Source organism: Podarcis muralis, chromosome 3, assembly GCF_964188315.1.
Source record: "Podarcis muralis chromosome 3, rPodMur119.hap1.1, whole genome shotgun sequence".
Classification (NCBI taxonomy): Eukaryota; Metazoa; Chordata; class Lepidosauria; order Squamata; family Lacertidae; genus Podarcis; species Podarcis muralis.
In genome coordinates, this window is record NC_135657.1 from 2,838,298 (window position 1) to 2,853,652 (window position 15,355).

At 47.4% G+C, this 15,355-nt stretch overlaps 1 protein-coding gene across 1 annotated transcript; it reads right to left on the bottom strand.

Moving 5' to 3' along the window:
- Positions 1–1,934: 1,934 nt before the first annotated feature.
- POMC (proopiomelanocortin) lies at positions 1,935–13,620 on the bottom strand. Its single transcript, XM_028725265.2, has 3 exons — positions 13,476–13,620; positions 6,193–6,336; positions 1,935–3,185 (listed from the first exon to the last, which is right to left on the bottom strand). The coding sequence occupies exons 2-3, from the start codon at positions 6,322–6,324 to the stop codon at positions 2,505–2,507; spliced, it is 813 nt and encodes a 270-aa protein (XP_028581098.2). The 5' UTR covers positions 6,325–6,336; positions 13,476–13,620; the 3' UTR covers positions 1,935–2,504.
- Between the last annotated feature and the right edge of the window lie 1,735 nt (positions 13,621–15,355).

Sequence of the window (15,355 nt, forward strand, 5' to 3'; positions counted from 1 at the left end):
TTGCTGCACTAGTAGACTCTTGGCAGGAGATCAGGGAAGACTCCAGAGTCACGGGTGGGCAGCACACTGTTGCCCAGTTTTTAAAAAACTCTGCGCATTTATGTTTCAAAGGGTGCAAAAGTAGAGCTTTGCAGCTTTACACAATATGCCTGTGTGCTTGGGCCCAGGGTCTTTTGCCTCACCATCCCCACTACTGACGCCCTGTTGCTACTCAGATTCAAAAAATAAAAATAAAAGTGTCCCCAAATTCATTGAAAAAAATCTGGTACCCATACATTAGGAAGACTTTTGTGGTGGTAAGAGTTTGGCAGTGGAACGGTCTCCCTCAGGAGGTTGTGGGTTCCTTCCTTGGAGGTTCTTGAGCAGAGTTTGGATGGCCATGTCTCAGGGATACTCTAGCTGCGATTCCTGCATTGCAGGGGCTGGAGAAGATGGTCCCTTCCAACTCTATGGTCCCTTCCAACTTTTTGATTCTACGGTGTGGCTCTAGGGGGTCCGTCTGGGTGACGCCCCGAGTCTCTCCCAATTCTTGGGGTCCTGTGAGGGTTAGAATCTCAGAGAGGAGGTGGCAATGACCTTAGCAGGCCACGAGTGTCCTTATCCGCATCCCCCCGAAAATGAGCCAGGTTGCCAAAGCTACAATTAATGGATGGGTGCCCTCCAGGATTATGGGGGGGGGCTTGCCCCCACTTTGTCACCTGCTAGGTAGGAGAACAGTTTTGGGGGGGTGAGCTGAGCTGAAAGCAGTTTGGAAGCTGGAGACACAGAGACCTGCTTGCTGTGTGCTGGATCGAAAACACAAACTAATGGAGAAGCAAGATCTGCTGGGGTGTTACAGCTGGGAGCTCCCCCTGTCTTGGGCTCAGGTTGTCTATTTGTGTAGGTGAAACCACGTATCCTAAAGACACCACACTCTCCACTGATCTCCAAGGAAACTGAACTCTGGGTCAGGAGCCTCTCTGGGCTCAGAGATTGCGACTCTGCCTGGAAGCCTGATGTAGTCAACTGTGGGTTGTGCAAGCATTGGGCCCAGACACTAGCTATGCAGTAGCGGGCAGTAGCTAGCAATTGGGAATGCACTTTGCACATGTTCTGAGGCATTGCTTTATTGTTGCTTTGCATGTTTCCCAAGGGCAGAAATGGAGGAGTGCAGTCTCCCAGGAGAGTCGTGCTTTTGACACACAAACTCCTTTTACTATTTCCCTGCACCTTTGCCTAGATTCACTCCATAAGACGCACCCGACCATAAGGCGCACCTAGTTTTTAGAGGAGGAAAACAAGAAAAAAAAAATATTCTGAATGAAACAGTGGATGTATGATTTTTGTGGTTCATGCTGTGGCCACAGACATGTGATTTGACAGTGAGTTTGGGGTAGCCCAATGCAAAAATCCTGAGAATCCATGTGGATCCGTGCTTTGTAACCACATTTTTGTGCCATTGCGGCCCCAGGCAACAGTAGGTGCATGATTTTTTTGGTGCAGGCTGTAGCCATGGACATGCTGTGTGATCTGATGGTGAATTTGGAGTGACCCAATGCAAAAATCCTGAGGATCCATGGGTTTTTACCTCCCCCCTCCCAGGCAGCCTCCTTTATTGCTAGCATCCCTTACCTCCCTCCCTGATCACTTGTCGATCAGCTGTTTCCTTTCAACACTCCCTTCCCTCTTTTTTTTAAAAGAAGCATGATCTGCTTTTTGCCCCTGGACAATTCGGCTCCAGGGACCACACGTTCGCTTCATAAGACACACAGACATTTCCCCTTACTTTTTAGGAAGAAAAAAGTGTCTCTTACGGAGCGAAAAATACGGTAATTATTCTTTCCGTCTGAAATTTCTACGCCGATCCAACTTGCAACTTTAACCAAAGCAAGGGAGGAAGACGCTGAGCTCATGACGCTGCCCCCACGTGCCCAAAGACGTCTCGGAGACCACGCTTAGTTTGCAAAAAGATGTATTATTGTTATTCTCAGAATTATTATTTTATATCGTTTAACCCTTTCATTTACAGTATTGTACAGCTGGTTCGAAATACGAAAATACTCTGCGCCCCTCCGAAAGATAAGGCTTCCTTCCTGCTTCATTCCGCAGACACCACAGATGGGAGATTAAGCCAGGTTCGGCCGTACCTGCACCCTGCTGAGGTTTCAGACTACAACACCCATCATCCATGCTGGCTGGAGCTGGTGGGACTTGTAGTCCAAAACCTCTGGACAGCACCCAGATTGGCCAATCCTGGCTTAATCTTTCGCCCCCAAAAAACACAATAACATGAACACCCAAAAACCAGAATGCAAACACAAATGTTTATCCTAAGCGGCGAGTTCCACAGTTACCCAGAGCAAGTGAGGACAACGAAAAGAAATGATTATCATTAACAGGGTCTAAATGAGACATGTGCCAAAGGGATCTAGATCTGAGGTCTCCACCACCCCGAACATATAGGGGGTGCTTTTTGTCCCTGGTCTCTCTCTCTCCCTTCCCCTCCCCTCTCCTCTCCCCACCCCCTATTGGCCTTTCTTGTAGGCCGTTTTGACGATGGCGTTCTTAAAAAGAGTCACTAGGGGCGTGTGGCTGCGCTCGGGGCTCATGAAGCCGCCATAGCGCTTCTTCTTGGGCGGCGCGGGGACATTCCACCGAAAGTGGCGCATCTTGTAGGCCGTGCCGTCCTTCTTGGCCTCCCAGGGTCGCGGGCCACCACCCTCTTCCTCCTCCTCCTCGGACCGGGTGCCCTCGCCGTTCTCCTCGGGGGAGCCGAGTTCGGGGTTCGCCTCCCAGGAGAGGTCCCTGCGGAACTCCTGGGGGTAGCTCTCGGCTAGCTCCTCCTCTCCGTCCTCCGCCGTCGGGTAGACCTTGACAGGCCTCCTCTTCCGCCCCACCGGCTTACCCCAGCGGAAGTGCTCCATGGCGTACGACCGCTTGCCTTCCTGCCTCTCTGGGGTCTCCGGGTCGCCCTGCCCAGCGGTTTCCCAGCTGCCTCGAGCCGGAAGGGCATCTATGGCGGGGCTGTGAGGAAACTCTTCCCGCTTGTGGCCCGGGTCGGTGCCGTTGCCCTTCCCAAACTCGTTCCAGCGGAAGTGGCTCATGACGTACTTGCGGATGCTCTCCGACAGCGGCTGCAGGTGCCCGTTTCCGGGGAAAACGGGGGTTTCTTCCGAGAGGCCGGTTCTACAGGCCCTCAGGCATTCCTGCAATGAAGAAAGGGGACAGGGGACGGAGACCCTTGTGGTTAGCTGTCAGGTCGTTGTTGAGCTTTATTTGGCAAAGTTGGTAACCCCCATTGTCCTACCCGGACACTGAGGTCCAGCGCCGAGGGCCTTCTGGTGGTTCCCTCCCTGCGAGAAGCCAAGTTACAGGGAACCAGGCAGAGGGCCTTCTCGGTAGTGGCACCCGCCCTGTGGAACGCCCTCCCACCAGATGTCAAAGAGAAAAATAACTACCAAACTTTTAGAAGACATCTGAAGGCAGCCCTGTTTAGGGAAGCTTAATCTATTATGTTTAATAGACTATTGTATTTTAGTGTTTTGTTGGAAGCGGCCCAGAGCGGCTGGGGGGACCCAGCCAGATGGGTGGGGTATAAATAATAAATTATTATTATTATTATTATTATTATTATTATTATTATTATTATTATTATTTTCTGGAAAATCTCCAAAAACAAAATGAAGTTTTTAGGAAATTTTCCCAGAAAAAAATCATGTGGGCTGCCACTCGCCCGCGTTTCCCCAGACATTTTTACTGAAAATTCAAACTAGACGCCTTTTAAATGTCCTTTCCTACTGCATCACGGTGTGGTACGCTGGTTTGACATCATCTGATAGGAAGTGCCTACAGAGGGTGGTGAATACAGCACAAGATATTATGGGCTGTCCCGTGAATCCGCTGGATGAAATAGCGGAAGAAGGTTGCCTCAGGAGAGTGAGGAAAATTCTCAGGGATGATTCACACCCTGGCCGGCACTTTCTTGATCTCCTGCTCTCATGCAGAAGATATAGAAGCAGGATTAGTTGTACCAACAGGGTAAAGAACGGCTTCTATCCCTGGGCTGTTAGGCTACTGAATGAAAAGATAAGAACAGGGCAACGGACTTTGGGGTTTGGTGGGTGTGCGTCAGTAAACGAGGGGAATTAAGACTAAGAGAGCTGAGTGGGGGGTGCTGGTGTAATCTCACTGTATACAAGTTGTACAAGTGACAATAAAGTATTTCAATTCAATTTCAATTTTTGATGGATAAATCATGGCAGTGCCTGGGAAATTCCAGACATATAGCAGCCCTACTAAGATTCAAAGGTAAAGGACCCCTGGATGGTTAATTCCAGTCAAGGGCGACTATGCTCGTTTCGCTTCTCAGGCCGACAGAGCCAGTGTTTGTCCACAGACAGCTTTCTAGATCGTGTGGCCAGCATGACTAAACCGCTTCTGGTGCAACGGGACACCGTGATGGAAGCCAGAGCACACAGAAACCCTGTTTACCTTGCTGCCGCAGCAGTACCTATTTAGCTACTTTTGCTGGCATGCTTTTGAGCTGCTAGGTTTAAGCACAGAAATACCGATATTGGTTCACTGGAAAGATGATGCCATGGCTCCCTTCGATCAATGGGGAGAAGATACGACAGCTCTTGCAACATACGAACAGATTGCTTTTAGACGCAGATTGCGTAGGGATAAGTACGACAGTGTCTGGGATGCATTGATAGGAATTACAATGACTTGTTTTTTTTTGTTAGAGTGTTTATTAATTTTCCAATAAGAACATCCAATTAACATATCGAATCACAATCCAATACAGTGGTACCTCAGGTTAAGTACTTCACCCGTTCCAGAGGTCCGTTCTTAACCTGAAACTGTTCTTAACCTGAAGCACCACTTTAGTTAATGGGGCCTCCCGCTGCTGCTGCGCCACCGGAGCACGATTTCTGTTCTCATCCTGGAGCAAAGTTCTTACCCTGAGGTACTATTTCTGGGTTAGCGGAATCTGTAGCCTGAAGCGTATGTAACCTGAAGTGTATGTAACCCGAGATACCACTGTAAAAATAAAAAACTAAAATAAAAAAAGTCCAATTGTCTTCCAAATTATAATCTTAATTTTACGACTTCCCACGGTCTGAATTCCAAAGCATTTTCCAAATCACAGTCCTGCCTCTTATCTCTCACCAGTGTTTTCATAATTCCATATCACGATTTTATCCCCCACATAGGAATTATAATGACTTGTTAATGATCTTTCATTTGTTGGAACGATTTTATTACTTACGTACAGGAGTCTCTCCACTTACACGGGGGTTGCGTTCTAGCACCCTGCATGCAGGAGCGAAAATGGCAGACGTGGGGAGCACCCTCTAAACACTCTTTTAATGCCCTCCCTGCCGCTCTCTCTGTGATCTGTACCAAAAAAGACTGTGCCAAAAATATCCACAACTGGAATTGAAGCTCTGGGGCTGGCAGGAGGTTGGAAGATGAGCAGAAAAGCTGCAGCTGCGCAACCCCATACTTTGGCTGTTAGGTGGGGAGACTGAGCACCCTAAACAAAGCCCTGCTGTAAGTCGGGTCTCTTGAATTCTGGTGCTGGAGGAGACTCTTGAGAGTCCCATGGACTGCAAGAAGATTAAACCTCTCCATTCTGAAGGAAATCAGCCCTGAGTGCTCACTGGAAGGACAGATCCTGAAGCTGAGGCTCCAATACTTTGGCCACCTCATGAGAAGAGAAGACTCCCTGGAAAAGACCCTGATGTTGGGAAAGATGGAGGGCACAAGGTGAAGGGGATGACAGAGGACGAGATGGTGGGACAGTGTTCTCGAAGCTACCAGCATGAGTTTGACCAAACTGCGGGAGGCAGTGGAAGACAGGAGTGCCTGGCGTGCTCTGGTCCATGGGGTCACGAAGAGTCAGACATGACTAAACAACTAAACAACAACAATAAAGTCGGGTCTCTTGAGGGTTTCCTCCATGCTCACCAATGTCCTCTACTTGTCTCCTCTACTTGTGCCTTCCTGTGCTCTCAACTGTTTTTAGAGGTAAACTGCCACGAAGCGGGGAGGCTCGCCTTTGGTATCGCTGCTGGTGGACATTTCCTCCTCTACAAGCGTGCCTCACAGCCCCCCCCCCTTCAAAGGCACTCAAGCCAAGCGGCCATTGCCGTATCTTGTGGCAGGGAGTTCCAAGTGCTTCTCCAAGTCCTGCGACTGCCCACTTACCTCGACCTCCGCTTCCGTCTCCATGTCTCGGCACCAGCCGCTGTCCAGGCAGTTGTTGGGCGCTCCTCCCACCAAGTGGATGAGCAGGATGCCCAGGGCAGCCCAAAGACTGCTTCCTTGGAGTCTCAGCATCTCTGGGGGGGTCTGCCAAGACAGAAAATAGGGGTGCCATATTAAGCATAATAGCAGCTTAATACACCAATGGACTTACGGTAAATCTGTTTTAGATTGTAGCCTATGCATGTTACATGGAGGAAAACCATTCCGGCAATATAGCACCATTCTCACAATCCGTAGGAATTTAATTTCCTTCTGTGCTTTGTGCTCTCATACTGTGACTAAAAGAAAAGTATGGCAAAGGTTCATAGATAATGAAATGCATTGGGAGCAAATGTAGAAGTTTGCCTTGAATTGTCTATGTATCTGTAAGAACCGAATACTTTAGTTATATTACACTGATAGCTAATAAGGATGCACAGAACAGTATTTCTATCAGTATCCTAACCCATAATATGTGGGTTAAATGTGACTCCATAACTGTCCTACAATTACATTAAACACTATTCTGGAATAAATTTTAAAAAAAGAATAATAGCAGCAAATCCTGGTTACGTGTCATAGCTAAGCATGCGAGCGAGTGAATGTGTGCTCCATGTCTCTCTCTATATATATTATATATTCTATAAATTTCCCTGGAGTCACCACAAAGACACACTATGAAAGCCTATATTCCTGTACATAAAAGTAAAGGTAAAGGGTAAAGGGACCCCTGACAGTTAGGTCCAGTCGTGACCGACTCTGGGGTTGCGGTGCTCATCTTGCTTTACTGGCCGAGGGAGCCGGCGTACAGCTTCTGGGTCATGTGGCCAGCATGACTAAGCCGCTTCTGGAGAACCAGAGCAGCACACGGAAACGCCGTCTACCTTCCTGCTGGAGCGGTACCTATTTATCTCCTTGTACATACACGTTAGGGACGCGGGTGGTGCTGTGGGTTAAAGCCTCAGCGCCTAGGACTTGCCGATCGAAAGGTCGGCGGTTCGAATCCCCGCGGCGGGGTGCGCTCCCGTCGTTCGGTCCCAGCGCCTGCCAACCTAGCAGTTCGAAAGCACCTTCGGGTGCAAGTAGATAAATAGGGACCGCTTACTGGCGGGAAGGTAAACGGTGTTCCGTGTGCTGCGCTGGCTCGCCAGATGCAGCTTTGTCACGCTGGCCACGTGACCCGGAAGTGTCTGCAGAAAGCGCTGGCTCCCGGCCTATAGAGTGAGATGAGCGCACAACCCTAGAGTCTGTCAAGACTGGCCCGTACGGGCAGGGGGACCTTTACCTTTACCTTACATACACAAGTTATAATACAGTGGTACCTCGGGTTACATACGCTTCAGGTTACAGACTCCGCTAACCCAGAAATAGTACCTTGGGTTAAGAACTTTGCTTCAGGATGAGAACAGAAATCTTGTGGCAGCAGTGGGAGGCCCCATTAGCTAAAGTGGTGCTTCAGGTTAAGAACAGTTTCAGGTTAAGAACGGACCTCGGAACGAATTAAGTACGTAACCAGAGGTACCACTGTATAGCACGTCTGTAATACGTGAGTTTTTTAAGCAGAGGTTGCATGGCCATCTGGATGCTTTAGCTGAGATTCAGAGGGTTGGACTGGATGACCCTCAGGGTCCCTCCCAACTGTAAAATTTCTATGATTCTGTGTTCTCATTAAGGGATCCACAAGTGAGTGCACTGGTCTTTGGTTTTCTGCAGAATTTGTGAAGGGAATGAAGCTCCACCAAATCTCCAGCAACAGGGGTTTGCTCCTGATAGCCATAATAATTATTAATAATAATAATAATAGCTGAGGCTCCAATCCTTTGGTCATCTCATGAGAAGACTCCCTGGAAAAGACCCTGATGTTGGGAAAGATGGAGGGCACAAGGAGAAGGGGACGACAGAGGACAAGATGGTGGGACAGTGTTCTCAAAGCTACCAACATGAGTTTGACCAAAGTGCGGGAGGCAGTGGAAGACAGGAGTGCCTGGCGTGCTCTGGTCCAGGGGGCCACGAAGAGGCGGACACGACTAAACGACTAAACAACAACAACAAATCAATAATAATAATAATAATAATAATAATAATAATAATAATATATTATTATTTAAACCCCACCCATCTGGCCGGTTTTCACCAGCCACTCTGGATGGCTTCCAACAGAATATATTAAAAACACGATAAAACATAAAACATTAAAAATTTCCCTAAATTTGTGGATCAGTTTTTCCACAAGTGCAATATTCCATCTTCTCTTGCACAGTGGCACCTTGGTTTTCGAACGTAATCCATTCTGGAAGACCATTAGACTTCCGAAACGTACAAAAACCAAAGCATGCATTTACGAAAGCATTTACATCTGGAAAACTCAATACGGAAGCCTCCTGGCATGTTCAGCTTCTAAAAAGCGTTCCAAAACCAAAGCAGTTATTTCCAGGTTGTTGGCGTTCGAAAGCCAAAACGCTTGGCTTCTGAGATGTTCAAAAAACGAGGTTCCACTGTACCAAGAGTTCAAGTTAGCACCTCCCTTCCAGAATGCTGCCACTAAAATAAATCCCCTTAGTGGTTTAGCCACAGAGTCCTGCTTCTCGTTTAAATACAAATTCAGTAACGCAAGCTCTGGAGACCTCGCAATATGCTGGCGAGTAATTTCCTTTAACTAATTACACACTTATTCCCCAAAAATTGCCAGTTTTATGCATGTCCCTGGTCCAGATCTCACTTTAGTAGAAGAACCTGGCTAACAGATCATAGAACTTTACTATTTGTATCCTGCTCATCTGGGCAGCTTCCAACAAAGATTAAAAATACATTAAATGGGTCTTTATCATGGACTGTCTGCTTGCTAAGGTGTCAGTCTTGTTTTAAATGTATTTGGCTGCTTTTGTAGATATATATTTCTGTTTTACAATTTAGAATACTCATTTAAACATCCTTAAGATAACAATAACTTCCCTTCTCTTTCCATGGTTTATTTTGCATATCATAAATCCCTGCATATTTTACATAAACTATACCATTCAGTATTCAAATATTATATCCATCAAAATTTGAATTTATCTTAATGCTGCCAGTGTTTAAGTGTAGACAATCCCCCCCCCCATATATTCAATAAACATTTTCCAACCTTCTCTAAACGTGCGTTCTTCTTGTTCGCTTAATTCTATATGTTAAGTCTGCAAGCTGCACGTATTCCATCAGTTTAACCTGCCATTCTTATTTACAAACTCACTCGTTTTCCATTTTTGGGCTAACAAAACATGGGCTGCCGTAGTGACATACATAAATAACCTTTGTAACTGTTTTTAATATTTTGTGTGTAAATTGCCTTGTGACTGATGTTAAAGGCGATTAATAAATGAATTGTAATGACAATTAATAATCCTCGTCTTCTTTGGGAGCCATCCAAATTCTGAAGCCGCCGCTGCTTCAAGTGGGAGGGAGTTCCATAGTTTAGCAATGTGCTTTAAGAACGTAAGAAGAATCTGCTGGATCTGGCCAAAAGGAAGCCCACCCACCCCTGGCTAGTAACCATCAGTAGCCCCCCCCCCCAATGAATTTGCCTAATCCTCTTTTTAAAGCCATCAAAGTTGTTGCGTGTGTAGGTCCCCAGGCCACCCCTCAAATAACTTCACACATAACACGTAATTTTAGTTTTGGTTTTTGGGCACTATTTTGGCCACAACTTTATTAAAATACAAAATCAGTGAGTGGTTGTTTAGACATTGGTTATGACTATCTGTCCCCCCGCCTGGGACAGAACTGACATCCCGAGGTCCGATCGGTAGCCAGTAGAAGAGAAAGTCAGACCTGGGGGTCATTCGAGCTAAGCGTCGGACCCACGCCGCTCACCCCAGCTGCTCCCCGCAAGCTTGCCTGCCCGGTCCTATAACAAGGATTCCCATAACAGGGATTGGGCGGCCCTGGTCCCATAACAGGGATTGGACGAAATCATGGCAAGCCCCAGGATTCCTTTAACGGAATTCCCTTCAGCGCAATAGGAGGGGCAGACCCAGCTGACCCCTCCACCACCAGCATATTATCACCAATGCCTAACCGCAACCTTACAAGTTGTGACGAATTGCTGAGTAGTAGGCAAAAGCCAAGTGGCACCAGCCAATCACCAAATGGCAAAATTCCTACTAGGCCCCTGCGCCAAGGCAGACGACCCCATGACAGGCAAAGCAAGGTCAACCGGAAAGAGGGCGGGCGGGCGGGTGATCCGATGCACTCTGCAAAGAGAAAGAGAAACCAGAGTGCACCAATATTTAAAGACTATGGTCCCACCCACCCAATTTGCAACATACAATTTCCCCCAGCAACTCGGTTACCCAATCACAATGCCAGGCAACAACTATTAACCTGCCTGGCAACAAGAGGCCTGGCCCGGTGGCCCACACCGCAACACGTGCTCTCATTTATTGGAGAACACGCTTTGGCCTAACCTGGGGAGAAAACAGCAAAGACCTGATGAAGAGAGCACAGCAGAGGTTATATTTTCTGAGAATCCTCCGGAAAAACAATCTCTCAAAGGACCTGCTGATGGCATTTTACTATTGTACTGTGGAGAGTGTATTAACTTATGGTCTCTGTGTGTGGTTTGGGAGCTGCACGGCCAGGGGAAAAACAATGCTGTCCAGGGTTGTAAAGACTGCGGAGAGAATAATTGGGTGCACTCTTCCCACCTTGGATCAAATCTATGCTTCCAGGTGCCATAAGAAAGGTGCAGAGATAGCGCAGGAAAGTGCGCACCCCGGAAACGATCTCTTTCAGTTTCTGCCTTCTGGAAGAAGGTCCAGGGTTATAAAGACTAGGACTAGCCGCCTGAGAAACAGTTTCTACCCAAATGCAATTTTGGTTTTAAACACAGTGTAAGGAATCTATATGGGAGTATATTGCATTTAAAAATGGGGCATCAGAGTTTTTAGGGGGCTAACCAGGCTGGGATAGCTGAGATAGCAGGCTTGTTGGGTTTTGAATGTCTTATGTAGATTTCTCAATTTCGTTCTGTATGGGACAATGACAATAAAGATTATCGTATCGTATCATTGTATCATCATTGCCTCCTGAGGCAGTGAGTTCCATAGTTTAACTGCACAGCCCTTTCTTTTCCCTGTCCCGAATCTCCCAACGTTCACCTTCATCGTGTTCTAGCGCTGTGGCAGAAGGAGAGAACCTTCTCTCCATTTCCCTTTGATGTGATGCTCCTGGGCTCACCTGTCTTACCTGTATCATGAGGTTAACCACCTGAACTTACCGTCCAGCTGCTGTTTCCACGGCAAGGTAAAGGGATGTGGAAGGTTTTGAGCACTCTGACTGCGCTATAAGAAAAGGCTGGGCATTTCCAGTGCTGGGGTGGAGGGGGGGGGGTTAAGGTTTTTTTGGACCAGAAATCAGTACAGAAAAGGCAACAAACAAATCAAGGGAAACAGAAGGTTTCCAACTACAAATTTTAGAGGTTGTAGCCCATTCCCTTCGGTTCTGCTGTCCTGAAATCTTCCTGCCTCTGAACAATGCAAACATAGCAGTCTCCTCTCCCACAACAGAAGGAAGAATGGGTATTATTCAATGCTATTGCTACTCAGAGTATAGAATACATGCAACTAACATGAAGTCATTCATTTCAGTGGGTCTACTCTGAGTAAGAATCATAGAAATTTGAAGTTTTAATGTTTCAATGTTGTATTTTAATCTTGTTTTTAAGTTGTATTCATTCAGCTTTTTATTATTGCTTGTTAGCCGGCCTGAGCCCGGCCTTGGCTGGGGAGGGCGGGGTATAAATAAAAATTATTATTATTAATTATTATTATTATTATTATTATTATTATTATTATTATTATTATGAGGGCCATCTAGTCCAACCCTACTGGGTTATCTCCTTTTCCTCAGCGAATTTGAGCTCTTTCAATATATCTCACTACAGAACAACAACAAAAAGCATCATTACAAAAGTTTTCTCCCCCCACATACAGATTAAACTTTATTTATTATTATTATTATTATTGTTGTTGTTATTATTATTATTATTATTATTATTATTATTATTATTATTATTCTGCTTTCCCTACCCTGAGCACCTTATGTTCTTAAAATTAGATGTGAAGCTGGAAGAAGTGGTCAGGGTTAAAGCTGTTTTTAATGAGACATAAACAGGTTTTATCTCTTGTAAGTTGTGCCATAGCTTTAAAAAGGTGTACCTAGAATACAGCAATCTTCTGCCTTCTTTCGTTCCAAATGAATAAATCTGCAATAATAATCACAATGTCTTCGGGGATCGCATCTGCGACTACAGATGTGGATACAGGCATCGTCTTTACTCAGCCGTGTTTGTGAGGGAGTGAGAGAAACAGTAAGTGTGAGAGCAACCCGGTTGTGTGGGTCGAAAGAAAAGTTTTTGTGTCTGTGCAAAGGTGTAAATTAATATGAATTCACTCTTACGGAGAGCTCCCTTTCAGCTGAATGGGGGAGTGCAAGAGAAAACTAACTTCCTGGTGGATTGGGCCCATTGAAAATGCACCCATTCCAAACAGTAAAGGGACCCTTTTGAACTGCCATATGGAGGATGCAGCAATCTTGTTTTCTCCTACTCTGGAGGGTGGGACTCGAACTCGCGGCTTCAAGTCACTAGAAAGGAGATGCCGACTTAACATCAAAAATAACTTTCTGACAGTGAGAGCCAATGGACTCCCTCGGGAGGTGACGGACTCTCCTGTCTTGGAGGTTTTTAAGCAGAGGTTGGGTGGCCATCTGTCATGGACGCTTTAGCCGAGAATCCTGCATAACAGCGGGGTTGGGCTCGATGACCATCAGGGCTCCCTTTCCAGCTCCACAACCCTACAAAACTCAGATTCTGTGATTCTGCTCCTTTTCCCCCAACTCCTGTCTTAAAACTTTCCCTCTCGTTTATTTAATGCCTTGCTCCTCGTCCGTCTTGCCCCGCTTCGCAGAACAGGCGAACAGAAAGAAAGAAAAAGTCTTTCTTCTGCATAGCTGTCAACTTTCCCCTTTTCTCGCGAGGAATCCTATTCGGAATAAGGAGATTTCCCTTTTTTTAAAAAGGGAAAAGTTGACAGCTATGGTCCTTCGGCCACCTTTGGAGAGATCATCTCTGCACCTCCTTCGAGGCTGCTCAAGGTGAGTGATGAAAGGTGCGGCGGGGAAGAGCGCACCTGTTGGAGTACCACCTGTCCTGTCTGCAGGCGGGCATCCAAGTGGCTGGGCGGTAGAGGAGCCCCGGGAAGACTTACCTGGCGCTGCGATGCCTCGTGGTCTCCGATTCCTCCTCCTGGCGCCGCGTCTGCGAGCTTTCAGCTGCAGCCCGGACCCCCTTTTATATCACGCCCGCGCGTCTCGGGAGCGCGAGCAGCCTTCCGCAGAGACCTTTTGAAACCGCAAGGGGGGAGGTGGCCTCGAAGCCTCCAGGTGTGCAAGGGAGCGGGGGGGGGGATTAGCAGGTGCTTGCCAAAGAGAGAGAGGAATTATTTCTGGGCAGCGGTGGCAATTGGAGGTGTGGGTGGATTAGCGTCTCCGTGAGAAGAAGATCGCCAGGTGAGGGCGAGGAAAACCGCCGCCCCCCTCCATCCTCGACCCTTCTAGCTTCTTAATTGGTTCTGCAAGCTCAAAGGATAGCAGGTGACTTTAGAAACAAATAAATAGGGAAATCAGAGACTTTTAGCAAGAGAGGCACGCGGGTCGTCTCCGATTTATCACGCTATCGCTTGCATATGTCAGGCGCCAATTAAACTTTGCGCTTTTGTTTGGCTGCCTGGGGAACAAAACACTGGCAGCTGGTGGTCCAGGTGGTATCATAGGGCAAGGGCATCATCCGTGGTGGGGCTGCGGGCAGGATGCAGGGTCCTAAACACAGCGCAACCAGCTTGGCAGGTTCTACAGTAACTCATGGAATTGTAAGGGACACCACAGGGTCATCCAGCCCAACCCTGTGCAATGACAGAATATGCAGATGCAGTGGCGTAGCGTGGGTTGTCAGCACCCGGGGCAAGGCGCCCCCTAACCCGTGGATTTGCGCCCCCTAACCCGTGGATTTGCCCTAACCCCAGATGTTGCGCCCGGTGCGGCCGGCCCCCCCTGCACCCCCCACGCTACGCCACTGTGCAGATGTCCTCATGAAGTCCAGAGACTAAAATGTCAGGGGCATTTGAACAGGCTCGGTGCTTGAGCTTCCGTGATGGGCTCACATTCCTCATAACCTTTGGGCATCCAGCATTTTAAAGATGCCCCTCTTTCAAAAAGATTCCTTTTCACTGTGTGTTCTTCTACATACGAATGCGCAAGAACGTGAGGATTGCTAGGGAACACACCAGACTCCCATTGGGTTCCCTTCAACCACCAGTCATTTTTCTCCCAGAGTGTCCCATTGGTCTTTTTAATAACAATAGTAATAATGATAACAATTTTGTTGTTGTTGTTTAGTTGCTTAGTCATGTCCGACTCTTCATGACCCCATGGACCAGAACACGCCAGGCACTCCTGTCTTCCACTGCCTCCCGCAGTTTGGTCAAACTCATGTTCGTAGCTTCGAGAACACTGTCCCACCATCTCGTCCTCTGTCGTCCCCTTCTCCTTGTGCCCTCCATCTTTCCCAACATCAGGGTCTTTTCCAGGGAGTCTTTTCTTCTCATGAGGTGGCCAAAGCATTGGAGCCTCAGCTTCAGGATCTGTCCTTCCAGTGAGCACTCAGGGCTGATTTCCTTCAGAATGGAGAGATTTGATCTTCTTGCAGAGGTTTGATCTTCTTGCAGGGAAGTGGGAGTTGAAACAAAGCCTTATCTGATCAGGAGGCAGATAAGGCTGCTGGTAAAGGAGGCTGCCTGGGAGGGGGGAGGTAAAGACAGCGAACTTGCAAGGAGAGGAGACAGGAAGACTAAAACAAGCAATGAGGAGAGAAATTGGAATAAAAAGAGGAGCAAAAAACTGCTCCAGCTAAAGAAAAGACACTAAGGCAAACAAGAGGGAAAGGGGTGTTGAAAGGAAGCAGCTGATCGGCAAGCGATCGGGAGGGAGATAAGGGACGCTAGAGATAAAGGAGGCTGCCTGGGAGGGGCAATGTAAAAGCCCATGGAGCCTCAGGATTTTTGCATTGGGTCACCCCAGATTCACCATCAAA

Excerpts from the sequence above, each read along its gene's own strand:
- POMC (XM_028725265.2), bottom strand. The coding sequence starts at position 6,324 with ATGCTGAGACTCCAAGGAAGCAGTCTTTGGGCTGCCCTGGGCATCCTG. Across the intron at positions 3,186-6,192 it reads AGACGGAAGCGGAGGTCGAG|GAATGCCTGAGGGCCTGTAG; the intron begins GTAAGTGGGCAG and ends TCTTCATTGCAG.